At 40.5% G+C, this 22,953-nt stretch overlaps 1 protein-coding gene across 3 annotated transcripts; it reads right to left on the reverse strand.

Moving 5' to 3' along the window:
* Positions 1-2,855: 2,855 nt before the first annotated feature.
* Positions 2,856-21,818, reverse strand: AKTIP (AKT interacting protein). Of its 3 annotated transcripts, XR_014895728.1 has the most exons (11): positions 21,746-21,818; positions 17,673-17,788; positions 16,113-16,318; positions 13,971-14,035; positions 13,791-13,891; positions 12,583-12,671; positions 12,410-12,508; positions 12,087-12,194; positions 11,376-11,436; positions 4,970-5,289; positions 2,856-4,260 (listed from the first exon to the last, which is right to left on the reverse strand). XR_014895728.1 is itself a non-coding variant. In XM_085303857.1 (10 exons), the coding sequence occupies exons 2-10, from the start codon at positions 17,712-17,714 to the stop codon at positions 5,272-5,274; spliced, it is 789 nt and encodes a 262-aa protein (XP_085159983.1). In that variant the 5' UTR covers positions 17,715-17,788; positions 21,746-21,818; the 3' UTR covers positions 4,587-5,271. The 3 variants fall into 3 exon arrangements, 2 of the variants coding, with proteins under 2 accessions (XP_085159983.1, XP_085159982.1); XM_085303857.1 differs by lacking the exon at positions 2,856-4,260 and having other exon boundaries at positions 4,587-5,289; XM_085303856.1 differs by lacking the exons at positions 2,856-4,260; positions 4,970-5,289 and adding an exon at positions 7,424-8,363.
* Between the last annotated feature and the right edge of the window lie 1,135 nt (positions 21,819-22,953).

A 22,953-nucleotide genomic window follows, 5' to 3' on the forward strand; every position in this document is an offset into this window, starting at 1 on the left:
TGGGCCAGGCAGCTWAGCAGATCACATGGATTCAGGCAGGCTGTCGCCTCACGCCTGCCCCTGTGCGACAAGTCTCCTGTCAGACCACGCTGAGCCTTTGTACTTCCCAGAAAGGGGCAGGAAGACAGTCTCGCCCTAGGACCAGGACAGTGGCGATCCACTTCAAACTCCAACTCAGACTCAGCCCTATGGTTAAGCAAATCATAAGGCAAGTGATCCATCTTCAGGCTTAGGCTTGAGAAAGCAGTTCAGGTTTATTTCCATTGCTTGGAGAACGCATCCTTTATATAGCTTTCTACCTTGCAACAGGTATTTAAATCAGTCTGCTATAACCAGTCTGCTTACACTGGTTTTCTCAGTGCTTTACCATTTTCAGCTTTGGACTAAAAAGTTATACGTGCATCAGATCTGGGAGCACTGCACCAAGATAATCATATTCAAGGGTATCTTGGTTTTTACATTAAAAACCTCTATGAAAACAATGACTTACAAGTAGCAGTCTAAGTCCAGTTGTTCTGTCTGGACTTCTCACAGGAAAGGGAAGATGGGAATAACTTTTTTTAAAGCCCTGAAGGAAGTTATCTAAATGGATTCTTTCCAAAATCAGGATGATGTGTGCCCCTGAAAACCATCAGGTTGTTCTGCTTTAATATTTGGGCACCTTGCTGTATAGAAGTAGATAATTTGTTTATGCATTGTTTTTTTTTAGCTGTGCAATGTTTTAAAGTGAACTCATGTTCAAAAGGTGGCACTTTTGATAGGGCTGTGAAGCATCATTTTTAAGGCAGGTTAGTTTTGCTGTATATTTGCAATGGCACTTTCTAAATGTGAATATTTTTCAGAGGCTGAGACTTCAGATGTTTTCCTTTATTGAAGCAATTTGACTTTTGTATTTATTTTCAAATTGACATCCAAAAGCTCCCCTCTTCAGCAAATGGCATTAAGAATTTGTTTTAAACTTCATGTGTATGCAGTAATGAATGCAGGAAGCTAGGGATGGTTGCTTTTTTTCTCCCCCCAGGAATTTTATATGCCTGTAATGTTTGTTCAATTTTTTTAAATTTTTATTAATACTATTATTTTATTATTATTTTTTTTTTAAGAGTCAGGAATTGGCCATCTCACTTTCTAGAAGGAAGGTGGCATCAGTCTCTTAAAATGTATACTTAGGGAGGTGGAGTGCTTTTTTTGTTTGTTTGTTTTTTTTAAGGGCAGGGTTTGCGGGCAATTTTTTATGGACTAAATTAGGCTGCCTGGGAGAAATCTCTCCYCTGCTAACAGCATAAGAAAGTGGTGCATATATTAGACTTTTTTTTACTAATTACTTTCAATTAAAATAGCTCCAAAATACAAAACTTCTTAGTATGYTTAATGTTTTCTTAATAATTGATGCACTATACCAGGTTGTTCCTTTTCAATGCCATAATTAAGGACAGCATTGTCATTAATGGAAAATTTAGTACGCGAGATTATAGAAACTTTATAGAGAGGCAAAACTCAAAACCTCCATGTTTTCAGTCATTTCTGCTCCTCAGAATAATGGAAAGATTTAGGACTTAATTCCTCTTACATTTAATTAAGGAAAACTAAAAGCATCTTTCATTCTTACCTGCATAACAAAAAGGCTGAAGTTGACCAATTCTGTAGATGTTTCTRTAAAGATATTTATGAAATTGTCAGGCAATTCTTGTTACTCTATACCATTTACCTTACTTTGTATGAAAATACTGCAAGTGTATTTTTCAATAAAGAATTTATAAACTCACAATTATGTTGCTGTATGAASAGAGTTTTCAATGTGCAAAGCTGAAAATAGCTGGTAACTCTCTAACACTAGGTTTGAACAGTTGATGCAAAAAGAAAACATCAAAATGTTCATCACAGGAATAGCTGAGGGCTACAAGCAACATCAAATACTTGATTTGAAGGACGTCACGCAAACATTGCAAATAACTGTTTGTTTCCAAGAAGTATCCACATCTGTTAATCACAGACAAAACAGCCATTTTATTCTTACCATGGTTTAGAAAGCATGTTTTAAAGAAGTTTCCTCTTCCTACTCTGTTATAACCTGGCATGACTAAGCCTACAGAGCCARAGTAGTAGCACTGCCTTTACCCTGCAGTTCTCCGAGCGTAGTCACTAACTTTCAGGATTGTTCCTCTTCATAAATGAGGAGGATTATCACAGCTATTTACTAGAAAGGGAGGCTAGATTGAAAGAAAGGTGGTATTTCCTCCTTTTAGGAGCTTATAATTTGAGATCTCATGTTATGTTCTAATGAGGGCATAGTTATTTTCATAAATGCTAGCTTACGGTTGAACTAAATTAGGGCAATTCTTAGGAATTCTTAATTAAATTCTTAAGGATAGTTTTGGCCAGTGACAACCAGATACTACTTTTTGGTTGAGGAAAGTAGTGTTTTTCCCCTGTATTTACACAGTGTCATTGGCATTAAGTTTCATCAGCTTGTATTTTTATACCTTTCTGAAACCAAATTATTAAGTAAGCCTCAGTTCTTTTTGATGGCAAAGAATAACAGATAAACAATTGGTAGTGTACTTTTTGAAACAAATAATAAAATAAAAAACCTTACTCCAGTATAGGTGTCTTAAAATAAATAGTATGTGTGTATATATATATATATATTTATATATATATATGTATGTATATACATACACACACACACATATATATATATATAAAATATATTGAGCAATCTCAGATTATTTGCTTCAGGACTGAACTGTTTAAAGCATTAACATAACTAACATTCCTCTTTCTGAAATATTCTATGGAAAATTGAGAACTGCAAAGATACTCATAAGTGTCTTAAAAAAAAAAAAAAAAAAAACATCAGTGAACTCAAGTAGTGACAGGGACTGCATTTAGTCATCAAGCAATCTTTCCTTTAATGATATACCTGCACTATGAAAGATGACAGCTAACTTCAGGAGAGGAGGATTTGATTTTAACATGATAGTTTTAGCTTACCTCCCTCCTGGGACAGCTTCTTTTAATTCATAAATCTGATTGCAGAAGATGTAATTAGTGTTTTCTCCCCTTTATCAATTAAAAAAAAGAGATTAGTCAGATTATTAAAGTATACAGAATTCACACTTCTTAAATAGAGAAAGCCAGCCTACCCTCTAGACCCTACTATGGGGGTGTGATCTCCATTAAAGCTCTAAGAGAAATAAACTTACTTACTGATAACAACTTAATTTTTTACTATATTAATAATTCTTCCTTATTTGTKCTTAGGAAGCGTCACAATAAAAGATCAGTAAACTCCAGCAGCAATCTGACAAATAAAAGAACAGTAGCTGTATCTTTGAACAGACATCAGAAYTTTGTCATTAGATTCAATTAGATCTTTTCAGTAGTTTACAATTAGGTTTTTTCATATTTACCTCTCTTTGCTTCCTCCCCTCCCTTGAGGATCTAGGTTAGAAAGGACTGAACTTCTATCCAAGTCCTTCACCTAAGTGGCTTAGAAAATTTGTATGTCAGTGATTGATCAAAGAGGCTTCTGAATAACTAKAAAAATAGAGGAATTGCCACTTTCCATGCAATAATCCTTGTTTCACTAAACACTTCAAATGCTAAGTTTGATGTGTTTACATTTCCATTTCAAGGTTCCTACAAAAGGTGCAAGAGAAGCACCCCAGCATTCACAGTATTTTATTAGCTATGCTACAGGTCAGTAAATGAGCCCTCAAAAAACTTCCCCACACCTTTTCCTTGAAACAAAACCACATCACCATTACTGCTCTGTAATCCTCACAACAGATGTTGCAGGTTAAAGCTTCCAGACCAGTTATTCCATTTCTGTTTTCTCATGCAAATTCAAGACAGGTGTGTGGCACCCCCAATACCCTGGCAATTCCTCCTAGCTTGTTAGAGGTCTGAAACACGCAGGCTAAACAGGGCACCAAGGCCACACGCACGAGTAAGAGCCAACCACAGTAAGGGACGCAGAGTGAGGCCACTTTCCTCCCTACGGCGTTACAACACGTTGGCCGTTCCTCTCAGGCGYTAGACGTCGCCGCCGCGTCGGTCGAGCTCGCCGAGCGTGCTGCGCCCTGCGCTAGGGCTTTCCCCCGCGGGGCCCGGCCGCTGGGAACAAGCTGCTGAACAGCCCCGTGCTCGACTGAACACACACGTGGCTGCTCCGGAGGTTGGTGCCTGGTGCGCATACCGTAGAGGATGGCGTAACGCTGAACAAATGTGTGTTCAGGATTAAGAGAAATGCCTTCCCTAGAACACAAACAGCAAAAGCCAGAGAAGCTAGGAAGGATGTTTTTTAAAAATAGACGAACAAGTAAGAGAGAGGTAAGAGAGCAACAGAAGAACTTAGTTAAAGCATTAAGCCATCGTGTCACGCCACGATACACGTAGGCTACGGCTGTTGCAAGTGTTCACCTGTAACTTTGGCTGCCCCCCTTTCACAGCGCAGAACTATTTGCCTTGCATGGAGGTGCTGGGGAAGGTGCCAGCTACTTCCTGCAGAGCCCCCCCCCCCCCCCCAAAACAGATAAACTGCATTAAATAAGAGAAGCAGAAAGATATATAAAAACATCAGAGAGCTCTAAACAGGAGCGAGAAAATAGTTAAACTCCTGCTCAARCTGCAAAAGGAAAGGACTTCTCCCATGTCCATGGCCTTCAAGTTGTAAAACTCTTAAGTATAAAGAAAGCAGGTATCTGCCTGGCAATCTCGACTCGCTCTCTCAGAGCGAGACACTCGGGGCAGTTCCTTTCCTCAGTAAAAACCCCAGTCCACGTGCACGAGCACTCACGGCAGCTTGGCAGCCTTTGCTCCTATTGAACATTTCACGAGGACTTGGGGCACAGAGCAAGCGAAGCCCCRCGCACAGCCACTAACGCAGCCCGCACGGTGCCTTCCCGAGAGAGAGGCAGGACATGGCCTCCCACCACCCCCTCAGGGCAGCAGCCAGGTCACTCACCCTTTCCCGGGGCGACGGATGCGGCCTTCGTCCTCTCCAGCGCGGACCCGATCCCAGGGAGGAGCGACGCAGCGGTGCCGGGCGCTCTCGCTCCGCTGGCTCAGGAGACCCCACAGGCGCTGCGCAGCCGCTTCGCGCCGCTCGGGGCCCGGCGGCACGCCTGGCAGCGGCGCCCACCGCCTCCCAGCCCCCCGCCTTCTCCCAGAGCCGGGAGGGCCAGACAGCTTCTGTAGCTGGCAATACCACACAAGAAGGACGTTCCTTGCTTTCACAGACCACAAACTTAGTTTTAAGCTTCTATTTTACACTAGCAGAGTTTCCTAAAACGAAAAATAAATCATCAGATCAGGAGGAAGGCTTGGAGCACAGGGCGAGCAGAGGGCTTGGTCGTTAGTTCTTCCAGTCACCTGGGGCAGAACAAACRCACACAGCCCCCCCACAGCTTAACRTTAGCTTTCCAAGCAACAGCTGTGCAACGTCCAGAAGGTCAGTGCTTCCTTTTGCTTCCCCATGCTGGAAAAGGGGGAGAAGGAAAGCGCAGAGGGTCTTTCTGCACTTCTCACGTACTGCAAAAAAGGAGTGGCAGAGAGAATCACTCGCTTCTTCTAAGATCCACAGGTTTTCACTTCTTTTCTATACAGACACACAGAGAAATTATAAAAGGCTTACGGGTACCTGCCATCCAAGTCCTGTTCTCACAGAGTAACTTTAGCATGCAATACAAAGAATGCCAAAACACCTTTAAATAAAGATATACAATGTTACTACTGTAGGAAAGACTAGACAAGTAGCGACAATTCCAGATTTTTCACTGTCCTCAAAGGCCAAGAAGTCTTGTCCTCAGAAATCTTTTATATARCAAAAACAAATCCTCACTTAGGAGTAACTGCAAAGTCCTTGCAGGTCCTAAGCCTTTTCCTACTGCTTCCTTCCAAAGGGACAGGAATGGCAGGAGGGAGAAACCACTGCTCAAGACCCCTATCCATTATTTGCACAAGTTTATTTCAAGGTTCGCAGTCAAATACTAGGTTCCAAACTAACTACTAGAAAGGAAGCAAAATTTAGCTTAATGGGATCTTGCTGATGCTAGCTTCTAGTGCTGCTGTGGAAACAGATACAGTTTTCCTCCAAACAGCATTTTAAAACTCCACCAACAAAATATCCTCACACCAAGCCACCTTTACTCTAGATACTGACACATGAAGCACTAAATTGCTTACAGTGAGCTCTCCAGCGCTGACGTGGCAATTAAAGATAAGCAGAAATACACAGAATTATTCTAGTAATGACCTCGCAATAGTCAAAGTACACCAGCAGCAACCTTCAGAGAGCCACTGAAAACCGCAATTTGCTTCAGATTTCCCCGTGCATTTTGAGAGCCAGTCATCGTCTCAATGCATCCTCTTCTCAGCCTCACACCAAAGTTGGCTTCAGAGCTCAGCTAGACAAGAGAGATTGCTGTTGAAAATAGTAGGAACCAAGTTTACTCCAAGTTAAGCCCCTATAAAAATTGTAACAAGTTAGTCCTCTACCCTAGTGACCTATGCCTGCATCTCAGTACAAACTGCCTTTTCAGAAATTCTTCAGTCAATCACCAGTTTCAATACAAGCAGTTCACAACAAAAACGAGTGCATTTAACAACATTAAATATATTTGAGTCTGCTGTACTAATTCACATAATCAGAGCTTATACCCTTTGGTTTACATAGGCTTACACTTCACATAGGCATAGCTAGCAAAACCTTTCAGAGAGCTAAGGTTCAGTCACAAGTATCTTGTTTAGAAGGAGCCAGTTGGTAATTTGTGCTTAAAATTCTTTTAAATTCAATCTCAGATTTTAGGAAAAAACAACTCTAAACTATATTTCTCTTATACTTACTACAAATGGATATACTAAGTTTTTAAAGAACACTTTGGCTTTTAGTCAAGAACTTAAGTCTCGTAACAGATCCTTTACGAGAGGTAGCCCCAAGGAATGCACCTTTGGATGCAATCCTTGTCCATCTTAAAAGAGGACTGCTTCTCTCCACGTACTCCCTGTACTCTCCAGTGTAACAGCAATTTCAGCAGCTCGAGAGAAAGTCCAGCAACTCCAGTAAACTGACGTATCTCAAAGGCAGAAGCTTAAGAAGTTCAGATCTACGTAATTCAACAAGATTTCAGTAACACCCAAACCAGAGTAAGTACTCAATTCATACAAACTTATATTATATGGAAACCACACAAGCCACCCTTAACAGAACATTAAATCGATCCTTTGGTATTTGATAGCAAGATTCTGTCCTGAGCTTGCATAGACTTTAAAAAGTTTTTCCYGGCTATGGAATAAAGCTGTATTCAACCAACTCTGTTAACACAGTACTTAACAGGATGGCTACCAATACAAATGTAGCTGTTTGCTTTCGTTCCATGTTCAATTTTTGCTCAGTTTCTAAGATACAGACAAACAGAGGGACAAGAGATAGATCATGATTTTTTTTATTTTTTTTAAAGATGTCACTATTAACACACATTAGTCAAGCTATCCTAGTAAACCCTGCAGTATGGACACCTAGGGAATCTAAAATCCTCTAAGATTTTATTAGCTCAAGAGACCACCATTAAAAGCTTTGATTTTAGTGTTTATGCAATAAAAGTCTAATACGCCTGACGTTCTGCTTTCACCTTGTCAGACTAATGTGCGCTTTAGTGACAATATCCATTTACAAATCAATAATACATCATACACCGAGTATCAACCTCAGCTTTACCTCTGGAAAGTGCTAAATGGAGTCATTGAACCAGCTATTTACAATTTCAAATCCTAATATATTTACAATAGAAACCAAAGTATTTAAAACCATTAAATATAGTGTTTAACTCTGCTATATTAGTTTACATGAACACAGCTTACCTCTGGCATCATATTTCCTGCTAATATTTCTGCCAGCAATTTAAGATTCAAAAAAGCTACTCCTGGAGGGAAAAATAAAAGCTTAAAAATCAACCCAAAACCTCCAGGCAATTTAGAGCCCTGAGGAATTACCCACCCTAGACAGCCTTCAAGTAGAAGTAACTGCAGTATTCAGAGATACTTCCAAACTCCAGGCAAGCCTTTAAAACCTAATGCATATTTAAAACATTAAGAGTCAGTAATCCATTCAGGAGGTTTACTGGAGTCACTGCTACAGTTCAGTTTTTACTAATCCATAGTCAAGAAGGAAACCGCTGCTTTGCTGTTTCTCCCTCCGTTACATTCCCTCCACCCACAGAAAGTGTTTTGTGCACCACAGTCCAGAAGAGCTAGGTAGGCATTGTCTTCTCTTCTTTGCTGAAAGGCTGAACTGAACCCGGCTTTACCCATGACAGGCCAGAAACATGCATGCTTTTGCAGTGCTGATCTTCTGGCTTCTTCTAGATGAAAGAAAGTTAAAGTCAGAATTACCAGATACCTTAAACCCTCTCACCACCCTCTGTTCATTCTAAGCTTAGCTTAAGCTTCTTTTTTAGAAAGTATTCTTAATGCCTTTCAAGGACAATTCTTCCCCTCCCTCAACGCTCATCATGGTTAGAGTTAACTGCTTAGACAGATACAAAAGAGGTTAGCGTCTCCCTCTTCTCAGAGGGGGCACTAAAATGGCTACTGCTTTAAACAYGCAAATGTGTGCAGCATCTGTGGAGTTTCCTGAGATACAGGAGAGTTTTACTGAATTAGTTCATGTATCACTATTCCATTATACCACAAAGATTAAAATTGAGACAGTATTTTGTTTAGAGACTACGTCCCAGCAGCACTRTACTGCTATTAGCCAATTTATTCGTTCAATGGTAAGAAGAATCAACCCCAGTCCAGGCAATTTTGGCATCAACTTCAGGCTAGTCCCATAGTATACTAGCTTGCAAGGCTGAGCCTACCRTGGAGCAGTACCCTGCCCTGCTGAAGGCTTTTGGACACAAAGTAACATAGTGAGAAGTAGCAGGTACTTTCTCTACACCACSGAATTAGTGCTTTCTATAGATAGTCCCTCCCATCCTTTAATATTTATCATGGTTAGAATTAATTACTTGGACGCAACACAGTGCAACCAACATTTGAGACTGACTATTGCAATTTAAAAAGACAAAAGAAAATGGCGGGGGGGGGGGGAAATCAATTTGAGGGAAAAAGAATACTGAACAATGCACCTGGGAGCATCTGTGGACTTAAGTCAGTTTATGAAGATTAGATATCTACTCTAGCAGGTCAAAGAAACAGAATAGCTTGCAGGTTTTCTGTATAGCAGGTGCTATCCCTGACTCCACGCTGCTATAGGCTCATCAGATCCATTTGTATGCCAACTACATCACATCTGGAATGACGTAGTTGAATGAAGTCATTTCATTTTTAGAATGAAGTTCTAAAAAGGGATAATTATGTGAGTTATGTCACCATACCACAGTAAGGCTTTCCTTTTGCCCAACAAAGCAAATTAAGTCACTAAGAAAATTGAGCATGCGGTCCCTCTGTCCCTCCCCATGTTTTCTGAGAAAAAGTGACATCAAGTGAYAGAATTGCAGCAATACATCAGACAACCGCAGATGGGGGGGGGGGGCAGTTAGGCTGGGGCCTGGCATTGCAGTAGTCTCCTTCCTGTCACGTGCCTCAACATCTTTCAGCAGAAGCCCTGTGTTCTGCAGGAAATTGAGATGCCGCTGCCCTTTCTAGGCTATGGCTCCAGTATGGGTCATTTTTTTCCCCTGAGGCATAAGAACTGCACATGTAATAAACAAGGATCCAGAGCTACAGAAGAAGAGAAAGACTGGAAATCACAGGATATATGAGTAAGGGATTTCCTTTTAGAATTTGAAATCTGTCACCTAAGACACAGAATTTTGTCCTGCTATCAACAAACTACTCTGGCAACTAACATACCATACGTATGATAGTTCCTGGAGATCTTAGTTTCCTCCTTAAAAAAAAAAGTTAGTATGCCTCTCCAAAGAGGAAGGAGAAAAGAAGAGTCATTACTGACACTATGCTTGCCATCTGTCTTGGACAACAGCACATTCCTTCAAGTTCAAGCATCCCAACTCATTCTCTTTCTTTAGATTTTTAACTTATAGTGTAAGAAATAAGGGAGTTGAGCTGGAGAAAGAGTCAGGTGTATTTTCTAATATCAGTAAGTTAGAATTTAGATCAAATTATTTTCCTGTGTGTTCTAAAGCCACCTCACCTCAAGATCTGCTCACTTTGGCAACTCAGAACATGGCTATACTGAGCTTACAAATAGTATATTGTATTAAGACCAACATACAAACTCACTTATATCTAAGGACATGCAAGAATATGAGCTAATGCTTGCAGCAAGGAAGGTCTAATCTGGGACAAATGAAAAAGACCCAACTACAATACTGGAAGGAGGCCAACACTAAATGACTGAAGTATTCAGAATGTATTTTCTTGCCAGTCCTGCAAAAATACCAAGCATCATTTCAGAATTTGAGCCACTGCAAGGGGACTGACTTGTCATGTCAGTTGGTGGAGACCCAGGATTGCTATCTGTCAATTCTTGTCAAGTAGAGAATCAGTTCGAAAAACAAAAACATATTGTCAAGGAAGACAGTATGTTTTTGCAGAATCTTTCTGAAGCCTTAAGTTCTCCAGAATTAAGACTTTTGGATCTATTTCCTAAAAAGACAAAGAAAGCTTCTACCACTTTCTGTTTTCACATGTGTTTCAAGCCATTAGGTAAGTTATCATCATTGCTTATGGACCTTTATCTATGCTAAAGTTATTTTAGTGTTACTGTACCTTGACTCTATAGATAAACAGTATTGCTCAGATGAAAGCTATATGAAGCAACACCATTCTTGCTAAACCAGTAAGAGTTATAGGCTGTACTTTGTCATAAAAATAACCGAAGCACCCTTTATTTAGCTGACACTGTCTTGCAAGACCTAAGTAATACTGAAGACATTTAGCAGAATACTCTGCTTGCATTGTTTAAAAAAAAAAAAATGTTTTGAGTGAGAGGAAAAGCCTTGAAGTTTTGACACATTCTTCTCTCAGAGGAGAGCAGAGAAGCTGGAGATTGTCAGATTACACAGAAGTAGTACCAAACGTGACTGGTACGGGACAAGCTGCAGTTAGCAGTAAACATTCAGTTAATCTCTTAGTTACCCTTCTTTCTTCCGTGTGTTCTCTAAACGATCGAGRTCTACCAAGTGGGCCAATCGTTATACTCAGTCTAGCTAATTTTTCTAGTTAGCCAAATAATTAATTGCTTAACACTCTAGTTAGAACACTGATGTAACCGTCTCAGCACAGTCGCTGATCCAAAAGAGGGGTGGTATAAGGGCGTGCTCATCATAAAGCAGCAGTGAACCTTATTTCCCTTATCAGGCAATAAACACTTCTCWCAGTGACTATTTGGACTTTGCACTTACCTTTTGAGTTAACATCTTTTCTCTAGCTTCATCATGGATAGCTGGATTCCATGGAGAAAAACTAAAGAAAAAGTAGAGGCATCTCTTATTTTGCATTTTTGGTAACTAGAGGATATACCGAGAAAAATTATAACAAAAAGGAGCAATTTTCCTTGTTTTTCCGTCAATTACAAAGCTGAATTTTCAGTGTTACAGCACACAGGTAGAAACTACAATTCACACTGAAATGCATCTTTTCAACTATACATATTTAGGTTCTCATTTTTGTTTGCATTCAGAACTGGAAATTCATGTTGATGATGCTAGAAGAACTAGTCATACATTCATTATGGAGCTTATTGTTCCATCTCTTCTGTAAAAGGAAGCTCTAAAGATATCACCAAGTGCATGCAGCCAAGCTAACAGCCTGAAAATTCTTCAGGAAAGTCAGGATTTGTCATATGGATATTGCCACGCAAGGGAGATGCTTTTCTTAAAGTCTTGATACACTTAGTGAAAAAACAGTAAGCGCAAACATCTGGTTACATCTAAGGTGACTCAATACTAAACACAAGAAAATAAGAGGAGGAATATTCACAGTATTCCTATAAAGGTAAGAATCAGGTCACTAAATTTTAATCTATTGCCAGAAAAAAGCATTTCAAATCAACAGCTACAACAAAGCTCGCTTCCAAAATAATAGGACATGGCATGTCTGTTTGTGGTACTTACATGATTGCATAGGGATCCTCTACTTTCGGCTGATCAAATAAGTGACTGCTGCATAGTCTGACACTGTCCACCACTTTACTTTTGAACAGCTGAATATCTTTTTCATACCTACAAGAGAAATAAATAATGCTAAAGGACTGCAAAAGCCAGGTTTGCTCTGAAGGCATAGATTTGGCAAAGTCTCAATTTCAGATTCTATTCCAAACAACTCTAAAGGTATAGATTGTGAACTGATAAAGAACAGCTGTACAGCTCTCTTGTTTCTCTACTTCTAAACAAAAGTTTCATAGAAGACCATGACTACATACATGGAAGATACTTACAGCACTGCAGCCTCAGGATTCAAAGGGCTAGTTGTATCAATCTTGTAGAAGACTCTGCGAGCATACATTAATACTTGCCATATGTGATTATGATTTCGCCTATAAGGAACAAAACACAGTGAAGAAAGGAAAAAAAAATCCTTCAAATGATACATCAGTATGTTAGCACTAACCTCCATTTTGCAAATGCTCTTTTCACATCCAGTTCACCAGACACAGGATCTACTAGCGGATGGAAGACAGGCAGATCAAAAACCAAGCGCTGCATTAGAAAAAAGAAAATCAATTTTAAAAGCACTCGAGAAAGTTTTTTTGGGGGAGAGGGGGAGGGATTAGTCAGATACTGTTTTCTAACACTAGTTAACTAGTACTGTTCTGAGAGAAAGCAACTTGAAATTTTTTAGACTGACTGTAAAACTGTAATCTAACACACCCTCATTACTTGTAGGTTCTTGCACTCTCTCACGTTTACCACCAAATCAAGGAATTAATCCAGCTAATCACACAAGCACTAGAGCCAACACAGGTAATAACATCAGATAAGATCAGATAAAATCAGACCTATTCCTTACACTATTTGTGATTGAAAGCCTTTTACCTACTTGAGTTACAATCAGTACTTTTCTTTAAAAATTTTTTTTAAGTGTCCTGTGCAATGACACCACAGTGTCTTAAGCTCTTTCTAGTTAGTTTCCTTTGGTGTTTATGCATTCCTCCAGAAGGAAACTATAAAAACTAGGATGCTTTTCCCAYAAAGAAACCCAAAATGAAAAGTAATGCTCTACTACCCATCTCCCCTCTCTTCCTCCCCCTCCCCCACCAGCCTTCTCCTCAAGTTCTCTTAGTTCTTCGTTTCAATGTATTTTAGACACTGGCAACAAATTCCACAGCATTGTGGCAAGCACTGCACAGGCTCCTGTATTTTATGTTCTACTGTGTTGCTACTCAAGTTTAAACTCTTACAAAAAATATCCAAATCCAATTTTCTTGCCAAGGAGAAAATAGTCCAACAGTTAAGGTAAAGAAGTGGTTGACTTAATAACCTAAAGCATTTAATTTCATGAAATTCCCTMTACATCAGACCAGGTAATCAAAGCACATGACCTAGCACAAGCCTGAGGAGAAATGCTGCAAACATTAGCTCTTTAGCAGTCTATTCCAAAACAAAGTAATAAGATCTTCCTACAGATGGCAGAAAATAGATACCAGGCAGATCACAAATGATCCCAGCCAACTAAGCAAAACTAGTTCAAGGAACTGAGAAGTTGATCAGTGTATCAGCTTTAACCAGAAGTCATACTTTAACTCACACAACACAACACCTACAAACCTGCCCGCTCACCCACCCCCTGCCCCAAACCCAACACACATCACCACTTACCGGGCAGTCTCCATCTGGGTAATTATCAGGAATATAGACAGTAAATTTAAACACACCATCCTGGTAGAGCCCATGCCTTATGAAGATTACTCCAAACCACACTGAAAATGAGAAAGTTTACTTGAGTGGAAGAATTTATTTATTTATTTATTTTATTTGGAAAGTTATATTTAAACTTACTTAATGCTGATCGGTAAGACGGCTGCACATAGACACCTGGCAATTTCTGCTTTACAACCAGGGTACTGCAATTAGAAACAGTATTTAGAATAGCTCTACAACCACCTTAAATCTACAGCAAGTTGACAACAGCAAAGCCAAGACATACTGCCAGTAGCTTAACAGGGGACTTCTTCCACAAACTTCCAGTCAATTCCCAAGGGTGGACTGCCCACAGACAGAGAGGCAGAGAACTAGGGAAATCTGTCTCTTTCTCCCCACTTTTCCTAGACCACCCTTTAAAGGGCTACAAATAAGAAACACCATTTCTTAAGACAAAGAAAATCAGAAGAGTAGTAGATGTACTTAAGGCATGTCATCGCTACTACGTTTTCATTTTTCTACTGAAAGCCCAATCTCAAATTAAAGGGGGGAAAAAAAAAAGAAATGCAATTAAGTTATTCGGACTTAATTAAATTTTGACTGCAAATTTGATAGATATCACCACTTCTCATTAATTTTGAAACTTGGTCAAAACAAACTTGGTCAAAACTTTAGCTTAGTAGTAGCAACAAGTAGCTTTTCAGTCTTAAATAAGACTGAGAAAAGTCAAACAGAAATTATATTGCATAACTAGCAAAACAAAGTACCAGAAAACTGAAAGGAAGGCAAGCAGTAGGGTATATTAGAGACCTAGATGGAACGATTCAAGGCAACTCATAATCAGGATGAATTGACTTATTTTTTAACATTGGCAGTTATTTTCACTTTTATTTCTTGTGACGAAAATCAAATCATGATCTCCAGTCGTTAACAACCAGTACGTTTTAACTAATTTTTTTTCCCCTTTCACTTTACTCATGACTTTTCGGAAGCTCCATTTGAAAAAAATCAAGAGTTTTATAGGCACAGAATGTGTTCCTGTTACTATTTTTCAAATTAAGAAACATAGAAAGTTCCTAATAGCTACTAACAGCAAAGGTAAGAAGATTCTACTGAAAACTATAAATGATAAGCTGAATTTTTTTTACTTCATAGGATTTTCAGTTACTTGGCATACAGGCCCATTATATCAAACTCAGCACACTTGCACAAATACAAACAATAATCTTAAAGGAAAAAAGTTATTGTACTCCTTTGCTTATGATTTCCATAATATACCTGAATTTGTTAAATAAGAGGAGTTTATCTTATCATACTGCTGCATTTTTGCATGCTTCAGAAGAAGCAAAAAATCGTACTTGAACTAAGACAAACGTCTGTGTCAGTTCCCTAARCACAAAGTTTAACGTTCAAATTCTCACTTTCAACTTAATGGTTAAATGCAAGAACTGAGACTTAATACTGCATCAGGACTCCAGGGGATTTCATTCCAAAAGGCACTGCATAGTTCAGAATCCAATCCATCTATTGCAGAGGAAGTCTCCTCAGCTTTGCAGCACAAAACACATGCAACTAGGAAGTTTTGCAAATAGATTTGTATGCTCCCACAGCAGTCTACAAATCACTAACAGATCAATTTATTTGATCCAAAAAAAGCTATTTAAATTGTGTTAACTATTCTCTCATAAGTTTCATGTTAATCATTTGAAAGTCAGGAAAGAATACAGTCTTTCTAATATTCATTTAATGGGTCATATCAGGTGGTATTCAAATGTTCTGCATGATAACTGAAGGAAGCTCCCACATCCTACCTCCATTAGACAGGACCCTATATTCAATTGTTTTCCTGCTAGACATCTGCTTGCTTCTATTTAATACCTTAACGTGTTTTTTTTTTTAAGTCAGAAATATCCAATTTTGGAAACAAGTAACTGGTCAGTACGCTTAACTCCAAAATAAAGCCTGAGAAATAAAAGATACTGCTACTGCTTCAAAGAAGATGCATTTAAGTCAGCTTTTAGCAACAGATGAAAAGAGACTTTATACATTCAGAAAACCGTAGCTAAACACACCTCTTAAAATCTTGTCCCATTTTCCTCTCCTCGGCTACCTCAACAGATTGAGGCTGCTCCTTCAATTAATTTTGTGGAGCTGGAGCTTACTACCCTCTTCAGGGACTATGGCAGAGATACCATATGCAAGACCTACAAGCCCTGTTATTTTCTTTAAAGCGCAAGTCCAATGATCAAAAACAAAACAAAAAAAAAAGTGAAAACTTACAATTCTGCAAGGAGAGAATATTCCAAATAAAAAGGTCCATAAGAAGCGTGTGTTCCATTTGTCGACTGGGATGCGGGGGCAGGGGACACAGGCTTGGTTATTGGCACAGCATTTTTTGGAATAGAAGGCAACTGTTTCTTTGTAGAGGCTCGTGGAGGACTAGTTCTTAGTTCTCCGGTTAGAGTTTTCTCTTCAGCCTCAGGTCTCTGTTAGATTAAAAGAGAATCATAAGATAACAAGTCAAATACTGCAAGTATTAAACATATGAGCGCATTTTAAATACAGGTTTAAACACTGCCTTACTAATTACAAGTTTGGCCAATGAAGCCAATCTTGGATTTTGGAGCTCTATTTTTCTGTGTTTTTAAACAAACTTATGTTCCTTTAAACTTAGCCTACAATTGCAAAAGTAATTAATATCTGAAGTCTGAACACAGTCAACTATTACTCCTGGACAGGAAATCTGCAGATCAGGACAAATGCTTAAGGAGGCTTGTATTTATTTATAAACTGGCACCAGATAATATATAGCACCAGCTTAGAAGTCAAGTCTATTTCCAGCATACTGTATACACAGATAAACCATTTCCACTGACAAGCACCCCTGCATTTTAGAATTCAAGGAGTCTCTGAACAAGTAGGGTAGTAAAGCAGAAATGAAACAAGAAGAACTTTATACCAAAAAGTTTCCATTAATATTTCATTTCTTGCTTGTGCCGAGATACCAACATCACACTGAGAGTGATCATACAGCCTACTCCCACTGTAGGGGAAACACTGTTTGACAGTGGTATCAAGCCTGGTTTTAATAATTTTGCTGCAGTAACCTGTTTACATCTATGCTATCTTTTGTTTAAAAAGAAAGCCTTTTCCACTCAACTGGATATTGCTAGAGAACACTATACTATATATAGACCCTATAGTAATTCCATAGATTGCCCAAGACAAACCTGCAGGTTAAAAACTTGTGATTAGGCTAGTTGCAGCAAAAAAAAGGCATGAATTTAGGGTATAGTGTTCTCAAGCACTTGATACTTGGACCAATAACAGTACCTATGTTACAACTTTCATCAAAAYATATGATTTGCAAAAGTGCTGAAAACCTGAGAAATACCCAGACCTAAAACAAGAATGATTTCAGGCATAATCTACTGTAGCAAGTGACAGCATTATGAGGGTACASAACTTGAGTGACTCAAGGATCCCAAAAATCATGTTCAAAGAGTATTTTACTCCTTAAGATGTAACTTAATATTCTAACTAGAGATAATGATTATTTGTTTTATGCAATTACTTCACATTACATCCAACATAGATATTACAATACCACAGAATAAAACAGAGAACCAGTTCTACCAAATTCACGTCTATCAGACAGTGATTCAAACCAGCAATTAAACATTTCATAGTAATTTGATATATTTTTGTCTGATTCTTTTTTAACTTCGTTGCTTAAGTATTTCTTTGATCATCAAGAATAATTTAATCATTCTACACTTAATTTATAGCATTACTCAATGCAGATTAACCTCTTACAGCATCCTTTTATTAAATACCTACCTTGCGTACAGAGCTCGTAGACATGCTCCAGAAAGGGTTCATAACGTGTATTCCAAATAAAGGACTGTAATTTTTCAGTATCTGCAGCGTTTCCTCAGGTCTCTCCAGTTTATACTCTAACAATACACAAAATCAGGATTTAATGAGTATGCATCCTAACAGATAAACAAGACTCAATATACAAATTGGGGTCAAATCTAATTATGCAGATGGTTTTATATTCCTATAACTACAAGAAATTTTCTCTTGAAATTAAGACTGACAGTAGATAAGTGTCAAAACTCTGTTATTTATCATACTTCAGAACATTTTTATAGCTGTCTATGAAATAATTTTTGCCTTAGAATCCCTGTCTTCTTTCTGCTAGAAGGTTACTCAAAAAAGGTTTGGTATTCTACATTTTTTCTTGTCAGCTGGAAAAAAAGATCATCTCTTGGTTCAGCAAAATCAGGAAAGAAAAAAAGAAAAGATCCTCTACGCACACAAAAAAATAAAAGTTATCACTGGAATAGTTAAGCCCAGCACTGGACAGTACTACAACAGCTTATTCTGTAGTGTGGTGAAATGGTATCCCTTGCATACCCCACTGACTTCATATGTTTTTGAAGAGCCCTAGTTTGAGAGTTCTCTATCATTCCCAGCGAAAGACGTGATCCTCTCATTGAGTTTGCATCATGCATGTGTCATTTTGTTTTTGTCCACATTGAAACTTGTCCAGGAATAGACAAAGCCACAGAACACTGAAGCGTCTCTGTAGCTTATTAAATGGTTTCATCAGAAAGCACTAGAGCTTAGTATGATCAGCAGCTCAAAAACACAGATTTCAGCAGTATTTGGTGTTTCACTGTGTCATCTACTGCTTGCACCCTTGATCCCAATGCTCCCCTCTCCCTTTCGGATGTTACCTCCAGCAGTCTATCACTTTAAAAAACAAAAACTTGCTATTGTTTGTGCCAGAACTCTTGGCTATAGCACCTCTTTGTCCGGCTTGCCTGTTTTCCCACTACTTTTTACAATTCTCATGATTTCTAGTCTGTTTTCTTGTCCGTTTTCTTTTTTTTCCCCTCCTCCCATTTCTGGCTACACTAAATATGTTTGGGGGACAACTCAGTTTACTTAACTTCTTTCATAAGAGTTTGTACAACCCTGACCAAACACAATTCAGAGGACGTGAGACAGGGAGAGCGCAAAAAGCACGGGCTTGTTCATAGTCAACACTAACTTGTTCTATGTATGTATGATGGTATGTCACCATTTATTCACACATTACATTGATTAGTTTATAGAGAAAACAATAACATGATAATTCAGACTCTTAAAAAGGGCAATAAATGCCAATCTTTTTACAACAGGAAAAGTTAAGCTAGATTGTTTATGCAAAGAAAGTCTAGCAATGTTATACCTTCAGAAGAAACATTTATAAGTATTTGTCTAGACTATATAAGAGTTAAGCATAAAAAAAAGCAACCACCACATTCAGAAGAGTACTGAGAATTCATTCTCCCATCTCAATCATCCCATGCAAATATTCAGGCTGTATTCAGTATCAATCCTAGTACATATGATTCCTCCTAATATTTTTCTTCTTCAGTGGCCTGGGAGTCACCTAGTTTTGAGCCAGCAAGAACAGAAAGGCAAGCAGAACTATTGTGCTGGGACATGTTCTGTGATAGCAGTGGGAAGTGGGGGAAGGTTACCTTTCCCAGTATGCTACCTGGAAAGCAGAGTCAAGCCAGAAAGATATGCCACAGACAGCATTGCCTTTCCTCTTCCATGAAAGCCAGCCAGACTAAAACATCAAGATGCCAGGCTAGAGAGGTAGAAGACATTTGCTCAGGGAACTTCAGTGAAGTCAGAGGGTAGAGGAACTGATGCACAAAGAGAGCACCAGAGCACTATAGCCTTGACAAGAAAGCAAGCTGCTGGAAACCAAGGTACAGGTTTGGACTTACTAGTAGGAATCTGGAGTGAATGCTTTACTTTTTTTTTTTTTTTTTTTTTATTATGTGATATAAATTGCATTATTCCAGAACCAGAAATACAGGAAATGGGCAGGACAGATAACAAGGTACATACATATAAACAGCCTAACTTACTACAGGCAAGACAGGGAACCGATCTAGAAGCTGGATAAGTGGCAGCTTGTTCTGAAAGACTCCGCCTTTCGGAAAGTAGCTATGCATCCCAGTACACTTCCASCTTTGCCAGCAACTTTCATTTTATCAACACTTATTTACAAGCTATTAAGAACTGGTTTCCTGCCCCATATAAAACATTGATTTAGCTCTAGTTAAACTACAGAATAACTTCTACAGGTTCTTCCACATGAATACCATTTATCCCACTGTTTTCTARTAATAAGTGATATACAGCGTTGTTCTAAACTTATTAATAACTGTATCAGTTTCACTCATTTGTTAAAATGTTAGGTACGATAGAATCTAATAACCTCAAAGTACCAGTTTTCCAAGGGCCATTTAAGAAGTCCTGCAGTGTTTTTTAATACTTTGTTTCTTTGAAATCACATACACGCTCCTAGCTATGCTGGAGGTGGGAGTGGAGAATATTATCAGCACAAGAAAATTGCCCTGCAACTGCTTATGCTCTCTAGTGCATTTATCTCACAATTTACTACATCACAACAACAATTAATAATAATAGAATCACTAGAAGTCAGCTATCAGCACATTTAAATCTGCAGATAGTTTATCCTACTTCTCACCGTGCAGAATTATCTGCKTTAGACAAAGCGAGCAAGGTCCCAATACCAGTAAGTGCATTTTCTAAACAATTTAGTCATTTAATTTTACATCAGCTACAATGTTTAGGGCAAGGCTACCATTGCAGCACTTTATGGTAGCCCACATTACTGAAAGCATCACCTTCCCAGAAAAACCCAATCCATCAGTTTTTCTCATTTAAGGGAAAGGGAATAAATGCATCCAGAAACACCACTTTGCTTCTTTCCATACTGTCATCACTTACAGTGCCTCCTGAGGCTTGACAGTATGCTGCTCAGTAGCATGTTCTATTATGTCCTACTTCTACAAGAATAGGAGGCAACAGGAATCCTCCTAAATAGGTCTTCTCCCATGGGTCTTCTACAGATACAGATCTATGGCTCAGCAAGTCCTTCTACTATATTTTTTTTAAAACAGTACCTGGGTTGCCAAAGGATATCCATTCTGTACCTCAAGACTGAACCAAGAAGACTGCTTGTGACCAGCACCATAATCTTATATTCATGTTTACAAGCACTGAAGAATACAGTACAAGAGAGCATTCAAAGCAAGTTGAGCCAGTTTAGAGACCAAAGACTCACTCAGCACTTCATCACCACTCTTTAAGGTGGGGGGGTGGGGGGGGGAAAGAACTTTCCCTATCTCTACAGGGGATATCCTAATTAAAAGTTATTTTGTTATTTATATCTACTGTCACATCACACCATGTTTTCTTACTGTCATCAGTCATTAGACAAAACACAACAGGACACCAAACCAATTCTACAGACTTCATCTGCCTAAATCAAACAGAGATCTTTTCCAGATGCTTTCTGAAAAAGCATTAAATGATCCCTCAAGAGATAAAGGCATGTGGATGAGTGCATTTATACATATTTATTATGCAGTTTGTCCCCTACCCGAAAGGGAAAGGGAACATTCTTGCCCCTGACACTGAACACAGCGGATTAAACACAGGCTTAGAGAATAAAACAAGTTGTGATCACAACGCTCTTAGCATTTTTTTTTTCCACAGACATCGCAGCTGTTCAGGTTGCGCCTGATCCTGATCGCGCTTGCACCTGAGAACGAGCCCTCGGCTTCGCGCGCCGCGGAGGAGCCGAGCAAGCCCGCCCAGCGCACACCCGAACTGACCAGTCGGGCCCGCTCGCCCGCCGCGCAGGGCAGGGCAGGGCAGGGCTGACACCCGTCGCCACAAGAGCGGCGTCGCGCCGGGGACGGCGGCAGAGCGCAGCGGGCCGCCCAGCAGCTGGCGACCACCGGCCCCGTCGCGCCGCGAAGCTGTCAGCCGCCCGACAGGCCGCCCGCGGCCGCTACGCCCGCCGCACTCACCCGCGACCCGGCCGCTCCGCTCCGCTGCCCGCGCGGCCCAGGCCCCGCCAGCCGCCGCCGCCGCCACTCCCCTCCTCTCCCCCCGCCGCAGCCCCATTTAACTCCCACCCCCGCGGCGGCGCACATCCGGGCCTGGCCGCCCACCCAGCCAATCGGCGGCCGGCTCTTCCGGCAAGCCTCGTGTGGAGCGGCGCAGCGGGGACGCGGCCCGCCAATCACAGCCGCCGTCGTTTCTGTGATGTAATAAGGCCGGCCCCGCTCCTCCGGCGGTGTGCGGCTCGCGGCCGCGGGGGGGGAGGGTGTTCGGCAGCCATGGCGGCGATTGGACAGCGGGCCTGCCCGTCCTGGGGAGGCGGACCAATGGGGTGCGTGGACGCACCTGTCACTCTGTGAGCAGGAAGAAAGCTCTGGGGAGGGAGTGCGCCGAGACAACATTTCCGATTGGCTGGCGGAGCCGTCGCTCGCGCCACCTGCTCGCGGCTTCCGATTGGCGGAGCAGCTTGTCGCGTCGCGCGGCAGCAAATGGCGGGCGCGGGCGGGCGCGCGGGCGGCGACCGCTGCGCCTGAGGGGAGCAGCGGGGCGGTGGGGGCGGGGCGGCGCCTCGGCCGCCGGCGGGGCGGCGGGGGCTCCGCACATGGCGGGAGGCAGCGGTGGGAGGGGGGGTAGAGCCAGGAGGTGACGGGCCTGTCGGTCGTGCCACACAGCCCTGTGCGTGCTGCGCGCCTCCGAGAGACGTGTTAGTGGCTAAAGTGAAACCAGCGGGCAGCTGTCGGAAAAAGGCAGAAAACTGCTATTGGTACAGTCCATAGGAGGCTTATGGAGATGTTCTTTCAAGGAACATAATTACCGTTAACATATATTGATATAGATACACAGCTAAAGTTCAATGTGAATATAAGAATATACAAATCATCCTAACACAAGCACGAAGGGAAATAAACACAAATCATTTCAACGCTTTACATGAATAATGTCAGTACAGAAGTACTGGGCTACACATGTGAGAGCTACTGAAAAAAAAGCTGTGCGAGGAAAAGGCTGCTGCGAACCTGCAAAGCCTGTCTTCTCCCTTACAATCAGTTCAGGAGCTCTCAGATAGTTTTTAAGTAATGCAGGTGCAATCCGAAATCTTCCAACCTAAACTTACCAGTGATGACTTCACAAGTCATGGATTTTTGCCACTGTGTTTAGAGCTGCATGTTCTTAA

The sequence above is a fragment of the Rhea americana genome, unplaced genomic scaffold, assembly GCF_003343005.1.
Source record: "Rhea americana isolate MKP2758 unplaced genomic scaffold, rheAme1 scaffold_20, whole genome shotgun sequence".
In the NCBI taxonomy this organism is placed as follows: domain Eukaryota; kingdom Metazoa; phylum Chordata; class Aves; order Rheiformes; family Rheidae; genus Rhea; species Rhea americana.